The sequence below is a fragment of the Polypterus senegalus genome, chromosome 4, assembly GCF_016835505.1.
Source record: "Polypterus senegalus isolate Bchr_013 chromosome 4, ASM1683550v1, whole genome shotgun sequence".
NCBI classification, from domain to species: domain Eukaryota; kingdom Metazoa; phylum Chordata; class Cladistia; order Polypteriformes; family Polypteridae; genus Polypterus; species Polypterus senegalus.
In genome coordinates, this window is record NC_053157.1 from 235,485,928 (window position 1) to 235,502,358 (window position 16,431).

Sequence of the window (16,431 nt, forward strand, 5' to 3'; positions counted from 1 at the left end):
TTTTTTTTTTAACATAAGGCCGGTTTATCCCAGAACCACTACCACAATTTCAGTTGTTTATTTCTCCATTGTGGATTGCTGTGTGCCTTTGGAGACCACGACTATCAGAAAATTGTTTGCCACAATCAGAACAACAATATGGCTTTTCTCCACTGTGGATTCTTGCATGTCTTTGGAGATTGCAACTGTTTGAAAACTGTTTGCCACATTCAGAGCAGCAATACGGCTTCTCTCCAGTATGGATTCTTGTGTGTCTCTGAAGGTGGCTACTGATGGTAAATCGTTTGCCACATTCAGAGCAGCAAAATGGCTTTTCTCCAGTATGAATTCTTGTGTGGCTCTCAAGATGGCTGCTTTTAACAAATCTTTTCCCACATTCTGCACACTCATATGGCTTTTCTCCAGTGTGGATTCTTTGATGGATGCGGAGACTGTAACTGTTAAAAAATCGCTTTCCACATTCAGAACAACAATGAGGTTTTTCTCCAGTGTGAATTCTAGTGTGGCTCTGAAGATGGCTACTTTTGATGAATCTTTTCCCACATTCAGCACACCCATAGGGCAGTTGTCCAGTGTGGATTCTCATATGGCTTTGGAGACTGTAAATGGTGGAAAATTGCTTGCCACATTCAGAACAGCAATGAGGTTTTTCTCCCGTATGCTTTCTAATATGTGCCTGGAGCCAGCTGTCATAGAGGAATCGTTTTCCACATTCAGAACAGCAATACTGCTTTGGTTTTGTATGAATCGATTTGTCATCTTTACAGTCAGACTTGTTTTTCAAAGTTTGTCCACATTCTCGGCCAGCATACGGAGCCTCTGGATCTGCGTTACGGCCTTGTTGTTGGTTAGTACTGGTGGCTTTTCTCACAGGAAGAGAACTGCACTGGAAAGAGGGAGCTGTCACATTCTCTGATGATTTCTTCATTTCCTCCTTATGCTGTTTCTGTTGCATTCTGCACTGAGGAGAGGTCTGAGCAAATGAAGATCGGGATAAGCTGATATTCTCTTGGAAACCTGCAGTGTTAAAAAAGAATTAAAAAAAAGTTATTTAATGTCTTTATATATATATATATATATATAAATTATTTTCGCATTTAAAATGGAAATTACATATGACCACATAACACATTATAATGCACTCGCGTTTGAAATGGAAATTACGTATGACCACAGGAGTCAGGTTACACAGAGAAAGTGAGACAGAAGCAGATCGAGAGAGACGGCTTGCAGGTCATTGATGAACGTATACAACAATCACAAATTGATGGCCTCACAAACACCCGAACAACGTACTTACGTATGACCACAACAGTCAGGTTACACAGAGAAAGTGAGACAGAAGCAGATCGAGACAGACGGCTCGTTGATCAACATACACGACAATCACAATTGATGGCCTCACAAACACCCAAACAACGTACTTACGTATGACCACAATGTGAATTTCCCCTTGGGATTAATAAAGTATCTATCTATCTATCTAACAGTCAGGTTACACAGAGAAAGTGAGACAGAACCAAATCGAGAGAGACGGCTCGCTGATCAACATACACGACAACCACAATTGATGGCCTCACAAACACCCGAACAACGTGCTGAACAGAATCGAATTCGACGGATGCAGTATTCACAGGCTACCACTTCACACAGGCGTCAGGGTCTGTATATGGAGGGATTCAATTTTAACGTTGAAAAAGATTACATCCAAAAGTTACAATAGGAGAAATGGACATCATGTGTGAGTACGGCCAAGCACAGAGGGTTACATTTGAATCACGCGGGATGTGTTGTTCAGACGGCAAGGTGAAATTAACACCTTTAAGCCATCCACCTGTACCGTTGTCACTTATTTCTGGAGCATATCCACATTCAACTCATCTTCTATAGAACATTTGGAAATACAATTCGTGTTTTCAGAGGACATCGTTTGGTACTACGGCTGCTACCGAGGAGTCTGGCATTATGCCAACATTTAAAATGCAGAGGCAAATCATAGAATTGGGTCATTAATGCCGTTGCCTCACGAGAGCCACAAATTTTTCCCTTCCACTCAGTGAGCGAAGCCACTGGGTAATCTGCTAGTAATAAATAAAATCTTAGCTTGAGATAAATGGCACACTGTTTGGTGTTTCTGGTGCTGTTCCAAGAAAAACACTTATCAAGTTCAGACTTAGCTGAAGAAGTTTTACCTGAATGATCATTGTTTTGAAATTGAGTCTCAATTGATTCCACAAATGCAAAGTGCTTACCATGAACTCAAGATGGGCCTGAGATAATCCATGACTATGTGCACACATGTGAAGTTTAAGCAACCCTAAGAATTGAACATTGAGAACATCTATGAGGGCTCAGAAGGACAGTCCACACATACCGGTAACAGCGTTTGACGTAAACTGGCCCAGCGCGGCATTGCACCGCACACCCCTAAAGCCACCTCTGGGTGTACCTCAGGAAATGGGATGCTGAGGGTTCACTGGAAAATGGGCAACTGCAACTTTAAGAAGAAGACACAGTGTGGACAGGACGGTCAGGCTGAAGACAATTTAACCTGGAAGGGAAGGAAGAGACTGAGAGAGAAAGAGAGACGCACATGGAGTGGTGAAGCGAGAAGCAACAGCGTGTTAGTGCTGAGAATCCACCTGCTGGAAGAAGGTTTATTTTACCCAGGGTTACAAGGGAGACGCGTCTCTGAAGACAAACTTTTGTGTAGTCTCACGGCAGTGATCAACCTATGGACTGGTAGGACAGAACATGCTGTTGGCATTGGCTGCCTGCATACTCCATTGTGCTTCCAGCATTTCATCTTCCTCTTGAACTTCATCCATCCATCCATCATTCAACCCGCTATATCCTAACTAAAGGGTCACGGGGGGGTTGCTGGAGTCAATCTCAGCCAACACAGGGCGCAAGGCAGGAAACAAACCCCAGGCAGGGCGCCAGCCCACCACAGCCTCTTGAACTTTAAGGACAGTAAACCAATCTGTGATGATTTGAGGTTCTCTCTAGCGATAGCACATCGCACCCTAATTTGTCGATTTTTGTCTTTATTCTTGCTATGTCTTTGTTGTTCGGGGAATTATGTTTAAACTATCTTGCCTGTTAATATGTAAATACTAGGGGGCTCTGCCCCCTGCTCACTTTGCTCGCCAACCCCTACGCACTAGTCATTTCCCGGATTGTGCTGTGCCTTTGGATAAACACAAATATCAACTCTTTCTTTGACATCTCTGTCTTTCAAAACTATTATCGGACAGTTCCTCACCTGTTGGTTTATTATATATGCGATTGTGATCTTTTGGATTCATATAGAAATCCAAGAAAGCTTCTTTGTCCGTGTTTTTCGGATAATTTTCTGGTAAAGTGCGATACTTTTGGACGTGTGGATTTGTATCCATTATTGTCTGTAGCAATAGTAGGGAGCAGGTTGAGGAGACCCTGGAGAGATGAAGATCTGCTCTGGAGAGGAGAGGAATGAAGGTCAGTAGGACCAACAAGACAGAATACATGGGTGTGAATGAGAGGGAGGTCAGTGGAATGGTGAGGATGAAGGGAGTAGAGTTGGCGAAGGAGGATGAGTTTAAATACTTGGGATCAACAGTACAGAGTAATGGAGATTGTGGAAGAGAAGTGAAGAAGAGAGTGCAGGCAGGGTGGAGTGATTTGTGACAGACGGGTATCAACAAGAGTCAAAGGGAAGGTCTACAGGATGGTAGTGAGACCAGCTATGGTATATGGGTTGGAGATGGTGGCACAGGAGACAGAGCTGGAGGTGGCAGAGCTAAAGATGCTAAGATATGCATTCGGTGTGACGAGGATGGACAGGATTAGAAATGAGAACATTAGAGGGTCAGCTCAGGTGGGACAGTTGGGAGACAAAGTCAGAGAGGTGAGATTGCGACGGTTTGGACATGTGCAGAGGAGAGATGCTGGCTGTATTGGGAGAAGGATGTTAACGATAGAGCTGCCAGGGAAGAGGAAGGCCTAAGCGAAGGTTTATAGATGTGGTGTGAGAGGACACGAAGGTGAAGGGTGTAAAAGAACAAGATGCAGAGAACAGAAAGATATGGAAGAAGATGATCCGCTGTGGCGACCCCTAACGGGAGCAGCCGAAAGAACAAGAAGATTGGCTGTAGAATTTCTAATGTGTTTGAACGTTTAACTCTTTCGATTCTATGTTGATCATAAATAAAACCCTGACCGAATTGTGGTTTCTTTGAAATTAAACTTGTCGTAGCTTTAATTGTAGCGGGACCACAGATTCTCAGAGCGTATGTTCCTGAATCGTGTAAATCAACATTTTGAGGATTGAACGACGTGAACGCGAACAGACGATTGTAGATGCGGATATTTTGCCACACCAGGGATGGTCCAATAGGTTTGTTGAAAGCAAACTGAACTTTTGTGCACTCGATGGGACCATAAAAACAAATCAGTATTATGAGGACTACACCAGACTTGACAATACTTATAAATGAGTGTTTTTATTTTAGTGTCCGTCTCTCAAATGTATAACATTTTATACTTTTTATCTCTTACTAGAGTGAAAACAAAACTATTGTGTGGACTGTTATAAAAATAATAAAAAAGAGGTCTAATGCAATGGATGATTGAGGTGTGCCACTGAATCTATTTAATATGTTACTCTTAATTATTATACAATATACACACACAAATTGTTAGGAGAGCCTTCGGTTAAATGATCACCAGGAGGGTCAGCAGGTCCGGACCTCATTCCAGGACGTGGTTTTAAGATTTCTGCTGATCAGCTTGCACCAGTGCTCACAGTAACATTTAAACTGTTTTTAACTCAGTCTGTTGTAGCGACGTGCTTCAAAAACATCCACCGTTGTTCCAGCACCAAAGAAATAACATCCATCCTGTCTGAACAAACATCATCCCGTCTCACTAGCAGCTATAACAGTGAAGCGTTTCAAGAGACTAGTCAAGAATTTCATATTCTCTACAACTAATGAAGACCTAGCTCCATTACAGTTCACAAATCACTCCAGTAGGTCCAGAGATGATACCATCTCCTTGATCGGAAATGTCCCACCAGGACAACGTGAGTGGTAATTACATTTGAACGCCATCTGTAGGCAAGAGTTTGGAATTTACCACAATACGGCAATCTAAGCTCCTCACCAAACTCAGGGTCCTGCGTCTGAAGACATCTTTGTGCAACTGGGGTTTTTTATCTTCTTGTGGTGGTTTCAGTGGGTGGTCACACCTCACCATTCCTCACTCTCAAGAAATGTACTCCACGGGGCCGCGTTCCGAGTCCACTGCCGTACTCCCTCTACACGTATGACTGCACGGCTACACGAGACACTGACAGCATTGTCAATTTGCTGATGGACACAACTGTGCTGGGCCTGATCTCTAACAACAGTCATCAGGCGTTCCTGGGTGACGTAGAGAGTCCACCACATGGGTGTCAGGACAACAGTTTACTTCTAAATGTCAGAAAGACCAAGGAGGTGATTGTGGGCTCTGGAGAAGAAGAAGAAGCACAACAACCACATCACAACTAACAGCACTCTTAACAGGTGGAGAGGCTGGACAGTTTCAGATACCTTGGTGCCCACATCACAAAAGATCTGACCGGGTCCAAGCACATTGACGCCTATGGACAGGTTGACAAGAGGAGATTAGACAGGGGTCCCCATGGACTGTGATGTTTGCTGATGACCTTGTGATCTGTAGCGATAGTAGGGAGCAGGTTGAGGAGACCCTGGAGAGGTGGAGAAATGAGAGGAGAGGAATGAAGGTCAGTAGGACCACCAAGACAGAATACATGGGTGTGAATGAGAGGGAGGTCAGTGGAATGGTGAGGTTGAGGGGAGTAGAGTTGGTGAAGGTGGAGGAGTTTAAATATTTGGGATCAACAGTACAGAGGAATGGGGATTGTGGAAGAGAGGTGAAAAAGAGAGTGCAGGCAGGGTGGAGTGAGTGGAGAAGAGTGTCAGGAGTGATTTGTGACTGACGGGTATCAGCAAGAGTGAATGGGAAGGTCTACAGGACGGTAGTGAGACCAGCTATGTTATATGGGCTGGAGACGGTGGCACAGGAGACAGAGCTGGAGGTGGCAGAGCTAAAGATGATAAGATTTGCATTGGGTGTGGCGAGGATGGACAGGATTAGAAATTATTGTTTTAATTTCAATAAACGTAACACTGACAATGATGTGCTGTAAAAATTACAGCTTTGAATGGGTAAGCCATGTGGTGGATGCTTTCCGTTTTCTAAGAGTTTGCACAAACCTTTACAGTATTATTATTTGTTAGATCAGCTATTTTTAGACGCCTTGGACACCTGCAGCTCGTCTCTGTTTGTGTACCCGACTGCCACTTCCACCTACTTAAAGTGGTAACACAAAAACTCATTGGACTTGTAAATGTAAGGCGTTTTTTGTTCCCTTGATGTTTAATCATATTACTTACTAATTCCCACATTCCCAGATGACAGCTGCTCTTCTTCCTTCCAGCTTCCTTCACTGATTTTCTCTTCAAACTCGAATTTCACTTCTGCAGAACTCTGCTGGGTAGCCGGTTGTCCCGTGTCAATGCCCCAGTGCTGTAAACTGGAATAAGATTCTTCAGAAATCTCTTGTTTGAAAAGATTCCCACTAACGGAGACCTCTTCCAAATCCTCCACTTTAACTTCAATCATCTCCCCCTTGCCCTCCTCCTCTTTATAAACAGAAATTCTCCCTTCACGGGCCTCTGACTTCCCATCTTCTGTTTCACCCCACTCACAGTCCTCTTCTTTAATGCATGACAGTCTTTCATTCATGGTGGAGGCCATGCTCTGTGTTAAACTCTTCTCTTCTCCAAGTCTGCTCTTCTTTTCTAAGGTTGGCTTCTCACACGGACGCCATTAGACCCCCCCATGCTTGGCCTAACGTGAAGGAGGCAACTTTTTATCTGTGAAAATAAAAGTCATAGAATTACTTTATACAAGTTCCCCAAAATAACTCAAAAACATTTAAGGGATAACTTCCAGTTAATAACAAACACAGAGAACCACCACCTCAGTTTTTCTGCGAAATTTCAACTGCTTTGAACCCTCACTGTTAGCCTAAGAAGAACATTTAAAAACTCAGGATTTTAAATTTTGAATCATTTCAGAGTGGCAGCACAGGTCTACTCAAGTCTAATCAAAATGTAACCTAAACTCTGGACTGGGCCTAAACTAAGACTACCACCTCAAAAGAGACTTGGCATGTGATGTAGTGATTTGACACACAACAACTACAGAGACGCCCACAGAATTAAAGAAAGCATCTTCAGCACAAACACATACGGGGGTCACGTTTAACAAACATTAACAAATGTGAAGAAGCCGATGGACAGCTTCAGTGGACATGCCTGAACGGTCGCTAGTGCTTTTCCACCTGCCCACTCCGTACTCAAAGGCACTCCTTCTCTCATTCCTCTTGCTTTATCTTTCTGGAATGAAGAGGACTTTAACGCTCCCACAGCTGTCACTTCCATCCCAGCCCCAAAATGATTTCTCTGGATCAGAGGCAGCCCTGTTCTGGCTCCACTTGAACCCTGGACTGAATGCCCACTGCCTGCACACGATGCCCCCACTCCTAGGAGTGACCACTTAAAATACATTTGCCATTCGCACAGGTTTATCCTACACACCTATCTCTTGTTCTGTGAATTTCCATCAAACTGGCATCAGCTGTTTGGTTTTTGTCACTAGCTGGAATCTTCACTTGTGGCGATTGATTTTGTACCCTCGTCCTGTCAAACTTGTTGTTCCCAAACAGTTCCCTAGATTGATGTTTACTCCATTATGTTGGCATCCTTTGTAAGTTGGCTTAAACTAAACAGAACCAGCTCCATATTGTCATTCGAGTTGAAGAAACACAAAAGGATGAAGAACAGGACAGCGTGCTGTGGAGGACACAACGATATCGCAGGCGTCATTTTACAAGTAACTCATTACTAACTGGCCACTTGAACCAGATGTTCTCAAACTTTTTTCCCCCTCCTGGAACCCCTTTTGCAACATGAGGGTCACTGCTGGCAGCCCCACCCCCTTATACGCAGTTTCATTTACTGTGCCCATAAATGAATCAAAATTGTGACGACAAACACAAGTACCCGAGCAGACCCGCTTACTCATCACACTGGACTGCAGACTCAGCCCTCCGCCAGATTCGCTCATTCAAACCCGTAATGGCATGCAGCAGGTCGTCAATGTGTCGCCCAACATTATCACACACAAAGGATCCAACATATCACCATAAGTCACTTTATTCATTGCAATCGCCGCTGGCTGAACGAGGCTTGTGTGAGTCTTTTTGCCTTTAGCCGTTAAGTCCGCCATGTGTGCTTTATTAGAAATTTTCCTTTCTTTAGTTTTGATTTCACACCGTCCGCGTTACTTGCGGTCATTGCGATGACCAAATTCAGCAGTTTTTCAGCAGCATACGATGCCTTTTTTTTTTTTTCTTTCGACACATTTTATGCCGCCGTGGGTGAAATTCTCCGTGATAAGAGATCACCGTCAATAAACGAGCGTGGAAATCCAAAGAGCTGGGGATCAGCCTGGCGTTTGTTTCCTCTCACTTGGCCTTTGCCTTATACATTGATCATCATCTGCTGGTGCAAACAATCCAATTGATTTATTGGTCACTTACTGGTGACGTGTATTATTTTTTTTTTTAAAAAAAAACATGAGACACGTTTCCATCTCGATTACCGTTTAAGCGTAATAAGCCGGCACAACCCCAAGGTCCTGGGGGCTCATGTATAAATGGTGCGTACGCACAAAAATGTTGTGTAAGAACGTTTCCGTGTTCAAATCACGGTGTATAAAACCTAAGCTTGGCGTAAAGCCACACACATTTCCACGGCACCTCATGCCTTCTCGTACGCAAGTTCTCCGCTCGGTTTTGCAGAATGGCGGCACCCAGCGTCAAAGCAGTGCTACTGTTCCTGTGTGGTTACTCATTATTTTCATGACACGGCTTTATAAATATACAGAAACTAACCGCATATTGTTTATTATTGTAACGCATCTTATTGTAATTAACTCGTAACAATATAATGGTCCAGGGAACAGCCATAGTATTCCAAATACCAGAACTGCTTTAGCGTTGTTACTCTCACTGCACCTTCTTCTTCTTTCAGCTGTTCCCGTTAGGAGTTGCCACAGCGGATCATCTTTTTCCATATTACTCTCACTGCACCACTCAGAGTGTTTATATCACTGTATCTGAGTGTGAGTCACAGCTCTACAGCAGCTGATCAGAAAGAGAACTGTCGGTATACAGCATCAAGCACATGCTGCCACAGCCATGTTGTCTACTTGAACTGCTCCCATACGACAAACGTTTCAGAGCCTTTCCTGTACGGACCTCGCAGTTCAGAAACAGTTTCATCCCAAGAACTTTAAAAGCACTCAATCAGTCCATCCTCCTTGTAGAACTGTTGGTACTTAGAAGTACAATCACATCACGGTAAACTTGCACTTCAGTAATAATATTGCACAACCTGCGCCACTTAGCGTGTATTTACATATGATGACGATATCATTTTTAAGATGAAATGCAGCAAAATATGTTGATTATACAGATAAAACTTCAACTTCATTTAAATAATCTATATTGTTATCAATTAAACATGTGAGGACACGGTGCTGCAGCGCTAGCTAGTTCACGGATTGATCCTACCTCGTGCTGTATTCTTGCTGGGACTGGCACGACACTGGAAGGATAGATGGATAGAATAATTAAACACGTACCACGAAGATATTTCAATGTTCCTTAAACATTTTGAAGAATGGTCGTTGTAAGCTTACAGATGGCTTAACGTCTATTACAGAGCTGATTGTGTGGCGATTGGGTATGTGGAGAAAGAAAAGGAAGGACAGGAATTGGAGGTCAGCACGTCTGAAAGAGACAGGACTGCTGCAATAAAGTATTTCATCGAAGGTCGCGCACAATCACTGCGCCACCGTGTTCCCATTTTTAATAATAGGATTTAACTCCTATCATCATGAAAATGATATCAAGTGTACGTCTCATTATTTTAATTATTCAGAGAGCTGTAATATCACGAATGTCATGGAGTCTGTGTCCTGTCGGAGGAAGAGAAAGCCGGTTTAAGAAGCACGTAGTGATTTACACACACAGAGCACATAGAAGAACAAATGCAAAACAAAGCATTTAATGTGCTACTTTAGTTCCGATGGGATTTGAGAAACTAGTAAATTAAATGATTTTAAGATGAAGTTTGTGATGTTAAACTATGTGATTAGAGTGGAAATTTCGAGATTTTTTCCCCACTGTGTGCCTATTTTTTTTTGCCTGTACCCTAATAAGCGCAGACGGTGGGCTACGACTCCCCTTTTCACGGCGACTTTGATATCTGACAACTTCATTTTTTATTTCAGGCACTGTGAGACTTTGTGAACTTGAGCTTTCGAGTTTCTCCGACACTCTGTCACTCAATCGGCTCCCTTTTGCCGTTTATACCACGGTTTATTTGAACAAATAGTACGTTTTTCCTTTGCCTCCACTTGGTATTCACTGAAATTCTTATATTTTCCCCCCGTGCTTTTCACAGAACGCTGAGCTTAAGGGCGATTTATATTGATTTGCATATTCAAGGACTTGCAATTGTGGGAGAAGATGGGACGGGACAGCAGGCGCGTGCACGAGTGTTACTTTTCACGCTGATCAGGATTTATGGAGCGGAAGAACGTGGAGTTTTGCCGCACGCACAGATTCCTGCATCTCGATTTTTTTGGCTTTTGTGCTTATGTCATGTTATAGTGCGAATTCTGCGCACGGCGTTCTGCATGAGGCCCCTGGCATTCCAAAGCTTCACTTCTAATCTTAGCTGTGTTACAAACATGGTCTTGTCTTAATTAACTGAATTAATGAGCGTGCTTTCAAAATATAAAAGCAAAGCTCTCCTCATCTATCAGCTTGTCTTCTGCCACTCACCTTGTGTCATTTTGTATCCCGCTATAACACTCATCTTGTTATCTCTGGACTCCTTAACTCACCCCTTCCTTTACCTACAAGCCTCCTCCTGTCTCTCATTTCCAAAGACCCCCCTTCTCACAGCCCCCTCACTTACACAGCTCTACCCTTTCTGTCCCTAATGCATAGTCCATTAGCAGCCGCCTGCACGCCACAGTATGAAAGGATTATTGGATGGTGAGCGGGGCGGCACGGTGGCACAGTGGGTAGCGCTGCTGCTGTGCATTTAAGAGACCTGCGTTCACTTCCCTGGTGGAGTTTGCATGTTCATCCTGTTTCTGCGTGGGTTTCCTCCCACAGTCCAAGGACATGCATTGACGATTCTCAATTGTCCCTAGTGTGTGCGTGTCCCCTGCAGGATTTGTTCCCTGCCTTGCGCCCTGTGTTGGCTGCAGTTGGATAATAGATGTATGGATGGTTGGAGAGCGAGGACTCGTATGTGAGGAAATGAAATGTGTATAATGAAGGTTAACCTCTGTCCACTGTCTTTACAAAATGGCAGAATAAAGCCGTTAAAGTGACAGGCGCGACCGAAGCCCTGTCTGCCATCACTCCATCCGCCGCACACATTAAGTCCCACCGAGTGGGACGACAAGTTTCAGGGTTTGTTACTGTCTTTAAATGTAATCGCCACGAGTTTAAAGCACTCGAAAACACATTACAAAACTTTTTAATGTCACAGCTATGCGCCCCTCCACTCACTTAACCCCCCTATATAAGTCTCTGCATCAACCCAGACCTGTCCAAAAGACCTCTCTGTTCGTATTGAAAATGATATTTACGGTAAATGTCTGATGAAACTTGGGGTATCGGGTTTTTGTGGATTTCCCCGCACACTAAAAGCTGACTGAGTGACGCGCACAGACGGGACGAGCTAGCGGCTCACACAGCAGCCTGGAGACTCAACGTGAACTTAAACGCGAGAGGGGGTGCATTTTCTTCAGCATCAAAGAAGGATGGCCATGACGGGCTGCCGTGAATCTCTCGGTCCCTTCTCCCTTTCTCCAGATTGATTGCCCCCACGCTGCCTGCCTTGGGTTTTCAATCCCAGGACTTGTCTCCTCACGCCATGCTCCACTTTTTCCTCGCTTACCCGCCTGTTGCACTCGTTGCTTACCGGCACTTTACCTCCCGCTCCTTATTTTCTGCTCCCTTTTTGCCCCTCACGTGTCTCGGCAGCCAGCGGCATCAAACAAAGAGAAACAGAACGAGTCATCAACGAGCGACTCGTGAAAAACGTCATATAAGTGGCTAAATACTGCCATCTACTGGACTGAGGGAGGATTATTTTAAAACGTTTCGTTTGTCTCTGTTCTTAAAACGAATTTCCCATCCATCCATCCATTTTCTAACCCGCTGAATCCGAATACAGGGTCACGGGGGTCTGCTGGAGCCAATCCCAACCAACACAGGGCACAAGGCAAGAACCAATCCTGGGCAGGGTGCCAACCCACCGCAGAAAACGAATTTCTATCGTATAAAATAATACAAATCAATAATTATGAGAGACGAGTGACTGTATTAATTCCTGATTTTTTTATTGTTATTTTTTAGTTTAATCAGTTAAGTTAAATCATTTAAATGTTACTTAAAAAAAGGTTGGACGGTTTTAGAAGCCCAAATCCACCTTTTTAATAATGAGGCCAGTGTAATGCAAGTCATGTTGTACTTTTTAGAGCAGGGGTCGTCAAGTCCAGTCCTGGAGGACCACCGTGGCTGCAGGATGTCATTGTAGCCCTATTTATCTCTTTTCTTTTTAAACGAGTGCCCTATTTGTGCTGCTAATTAACTTCTTGTGAGTTCATTTTAATTGAATTTCTTCATTTCTTTCCTTTAAATGGCACCCAAACAGAAATGAAACGTGAAATGAGTGAGCCAGCAGAAGACCAACTAAGTCAGGGTGTTAAACTCCAACCAAATTCACTCCAACCAGTTGCTTAATGAGGTGCCGATTCCTATCGTTAGTTACACTCGTTCTTTAATTTTGTGGCTTTGTTGCTGATCTTGTGGTGCATTATCAATCATTTCTGAAATTGTTGATTTTCTCTTTCTAAGAGCACTGTTAAAATGGAGGATCTGAGCAGATCGACATTCCTGAGACCTTCATCTTTCTTTATTTTCAGATAATGTATGATAGACACCAGTTGTTTTGGCTCATTCTGTATCTCCTTATTGATTGGCTGCCAATTAAGGAAAAAGAAACAGTTAAGGGGTCTGAGTCTTAAAGAACGTGTCAATTAAAATTAGTTCAAAAGTTAATTAGCAGCAAAAACAGGTCACTCATTAAGAAAAGGGTTAGAATGAAAACCTGCAGTCACAGTGGTCCTCCAGAACCGGAGTTGGCGACCCCTGACTTAGAGGATGGATTGGAGGAGTCAGTCCACCTTGAAGACTATCTCTGCAAGAGATGCCATGCTGACCCGACACCTTGAACACAGGGTTGCTGAAGTGAAGGAGGAGTTGGCTGGCCTGCGTTATAGTAGAGAATTGGCAGACATGACCCAGCTGTCCTTCAGACAGTGTGCACCTCTAAGACCAGACAGGTAGATAGAGATACTGTAGGTGGGTTACGGTCACAAGGCACAAGGTAAAGGGTGCACACTGTCTGGGAGCACCAGCCCCACAAATGGAAGTGTCAACCCATTTTCAAGTCCTTGTGGATCTGTACGGAGTCACTGAACATTCTGAGATGGTAAATCGGCAAAATTAGTCCCAACAGGCCACCTCAAAACCAGTTCAACAAAAGAGAGGGGCAGTGATAGTTGGGGACTCAATCATTTAGGGAACTGAAGTGCAGATTTGCTCTAGACACTTCCAGGTTCACAGTTGGAAGTGTGGATAGGCTCATGGACAGAGCGGGGGTGGATCCAGTCGCCATTGTCCATGTTGGAATAAATGACATGCAGTACGTTTAATCACATAGTGTGTTGCACCCAACAGTTGACTCAGAGGAGCCCCCTCTCCACCATACCACAGCGGAACTTGAAATGTACAAAGCCTTGCATTCTGCTATTCTTCGCGACTTGGCGGACCATCTGCTTCACAGGAGAATCACTAAGGTCATCAGGTGGGCCCCCCATCTCTCAGATGGTGTTTCGTTAGATTTAAGGCCCACGACACCAAGAACGTTTTTAACAGTGCGTGTGACGTCTTACACGCACCCCCGCTTCCTTCCTGATTACAAAGGCTCGGCCAATACATCTCCATTAGCTTTAATATAAAACCATATTACAGAGTAATAAAATCAACCACTTATTTCCTGTACGATCCCGTTCTGCCAATCTAGAAGGTAAACTCCGATCGGAGTCACACAAAACAGGCGCGTACTACAAGCTTGTCTCGGCAAACTCTGAGGTGAATTCATATCGGAGTCGCGTATTATTTTTAAAACTGTCTTACTACTACTCAATAAGTTAAAAACTTTGAGATATAAAACATAAAATCTTAAAACGTACATCACCCAGCATGCATTCATCATGCACCTTTAAAACCATAGCCAATTATCGCTACCTTAATATACTGTTAAAACTCTGAAATAACAATGAAATCCTAAAACACACGCTAAAATGACCACACTATCCAAAAACGCGCGATATGCGACACGCATTCCACGCGTGTCTTATAAAGTAAACTGCCATTCAGACGTATTGTTAAGACTCTTAAAAGACGGTAAACTTAATAGTCTTTTCTCAGAATCTCTAGACATAGGGAAATGATACGGAAGCGTCGAAGCTTGTGCCAGTCAATCTGAAGCGTAGTGAGTCGAATCACTGGGTCGGAGCTCCAAGTCACCGCTGTCACGTGACTCGTGACGTTTGAAGCTTCGAACGTCACCAGAGCTTCACAGCGCGCTTTTATGGTTTGGCAGCTTTGGCGCTGAATGAACAGGTAGCCTATTTATATAAAATGCATCCTTCTCATTCAGCAATTTTGGGTTGTGAGGAGAGAGAGAGAGAGAGAGATTTGGAGAGCTTTGGTGACAGTTGGAGACTAACAGCGGAAAACGGCGTTTAGGAGCATTCATACCTTATTGTCTACATTTTATGATCTGATTAGAATCGTATTGTTATGCTGTTAAATGAAATGATAAGATTATCGTGTTTCAATTATACAGTATTGCGTTGGTGCGGTGTTTGCTGTGCATGCAAGAACTGGCTTACAACAATACGTCATCCACCTGCGTCGGCACTTGTCAAGCCGCGACAGGAAATATCTTTGGTATGTCTTTTTAATCCAGTGTTTCGGATTCAAACAGCAAAACATAAACCTCTCTAAATATGCTTGAAATGAACCTGCAGACATTTTAGCCATCATACTCAAACCAAGTTATATTTGTTCTTAAATTCAATCTGTAATGTGTCTTGGGTTTGCACATTAAGTCTGCCATTATACTACTATCCTCTTTATTTAGAGATGACACAGAACACTTACTTCTGGTACAGTGCCAAAATCTCTTCTAAGAATATATATTCATTATTTAATGTTTAATGATTGTGTATTCATTAAATAGTATAAATGGAGAAGGACCTTAGCAGAATAAAATGAACACAGACTTTTCTGACCTTTTACTGATGACATGAGGCTGAAACATCTCACTTGCGCTCTTGCATTGACCTCAGTTAACAACCAGATGTCGCTGTTCCTACGGAGGCGGACGCTTCAAAATCTTCAAATCTTTTTCGGCATAAATAGAAAGGAAGCCTCAAAGCTTCAGGAGGGTTAATTTTTCCCATCACTACAATTAAGCAGTTGAGAACGATCGCACCTTCACGTGCAGGCGCGTCTCGATCCAACTACCTCATTAGTTCCCCGCAGTTGCGCGTGTGCGCCAACGGAGACTGATTAAAAAAAAAAGAAATAGATAAAATCAAAACTAAAATGCTATGCTTTCGGAGTCGCGGACCCGCTATATCACAGGGACTTCTATCCATCTCCTTAACCAATTCTTCTAGCGGCGGCACATCTCCTGGCAACCTCATTTCTCCCAGCTTTTCCTTTTCGGTATATGTGTTACGCAAGTACCCCTCGAATTCTTTTTTGGACACTTTAAGCCGTCCACTTTTTGACATTCAAACAAGGATTTTGTAAACTTAAATGGGTCATTCAGGTTCGCTTCCCGGGTCCTCCCTGCGTGGAGTTTGCATGTTCTCCCCGTGTCTGCATGAGTTTCCTCCCACAGTCCAAAGACATGCAGGTTAGGTGGATTGACGATTCTAAATTGTCCCGGGTGTGTGTATGTGTGTGTGCATGCCCTGCAGTGGGTTGGTGTCCTGCCTGGGGTTTGTTTCCTGCCTTGAGCCGTGTTGGCTCCAGCAGACCACCGTGACCCTGTAGTTAGGATAATGGATGGATAAAATGGGACATTCAAAAAAAAAAAACCGCCCCTGCCCGTTTTTTCTCAAATTCTCTGCTCTCCTCAGTGC

At 43.6% G+C, this 16,431-nt stretch overlaps 1 protein-coding gene across 3 annotated transcripts; it reads right to left on the reverse strand.

Annotated features, from left to right (window-relative positions):
- Positions 1 to 16,174, reverse strand: LOC120528195 (zinc finger protein 664-like). Of its 3 annotated transcripts, none has more exons than XM_039752278.1 (3): positions 15,571 to 16,174; positions 6,444 to 6,926; positions 1 to 1,017 (listed from the first exon to the last, which is right to left on the reverse strand). In XM_039752278.1, exons 2-3 carry the CDS (start codon positions 6,805 to 6,807, stop codon positions 50 to 52), a joined length of 1,332 nt encoding a protein of 443 aa, XP_039608212.1. In that variant the 5' UTR covers positions 6,808 to 6,926; positions 15,571 to 16,174; the 3' UTR covers positions 1 to 49. The 3 variants fall into 3 exon arrangements, with proteins under 3 accessions (XP_039608212.1, XP_039608211.1, XP_039608213.1); XM_039752277.1 differs by lacking the exon at positions 15,571 to 16,174 and adding an exon at positions 12,126 to 12,285; XM_039752279.1 differs by lacking the exon at positions 15,571 to 16,174 and adding an exon at positions 12,102 to 12,131.
- Between the last annotated feature and the right edge of the window lie 257 nt (positions 16,175 to 16,431).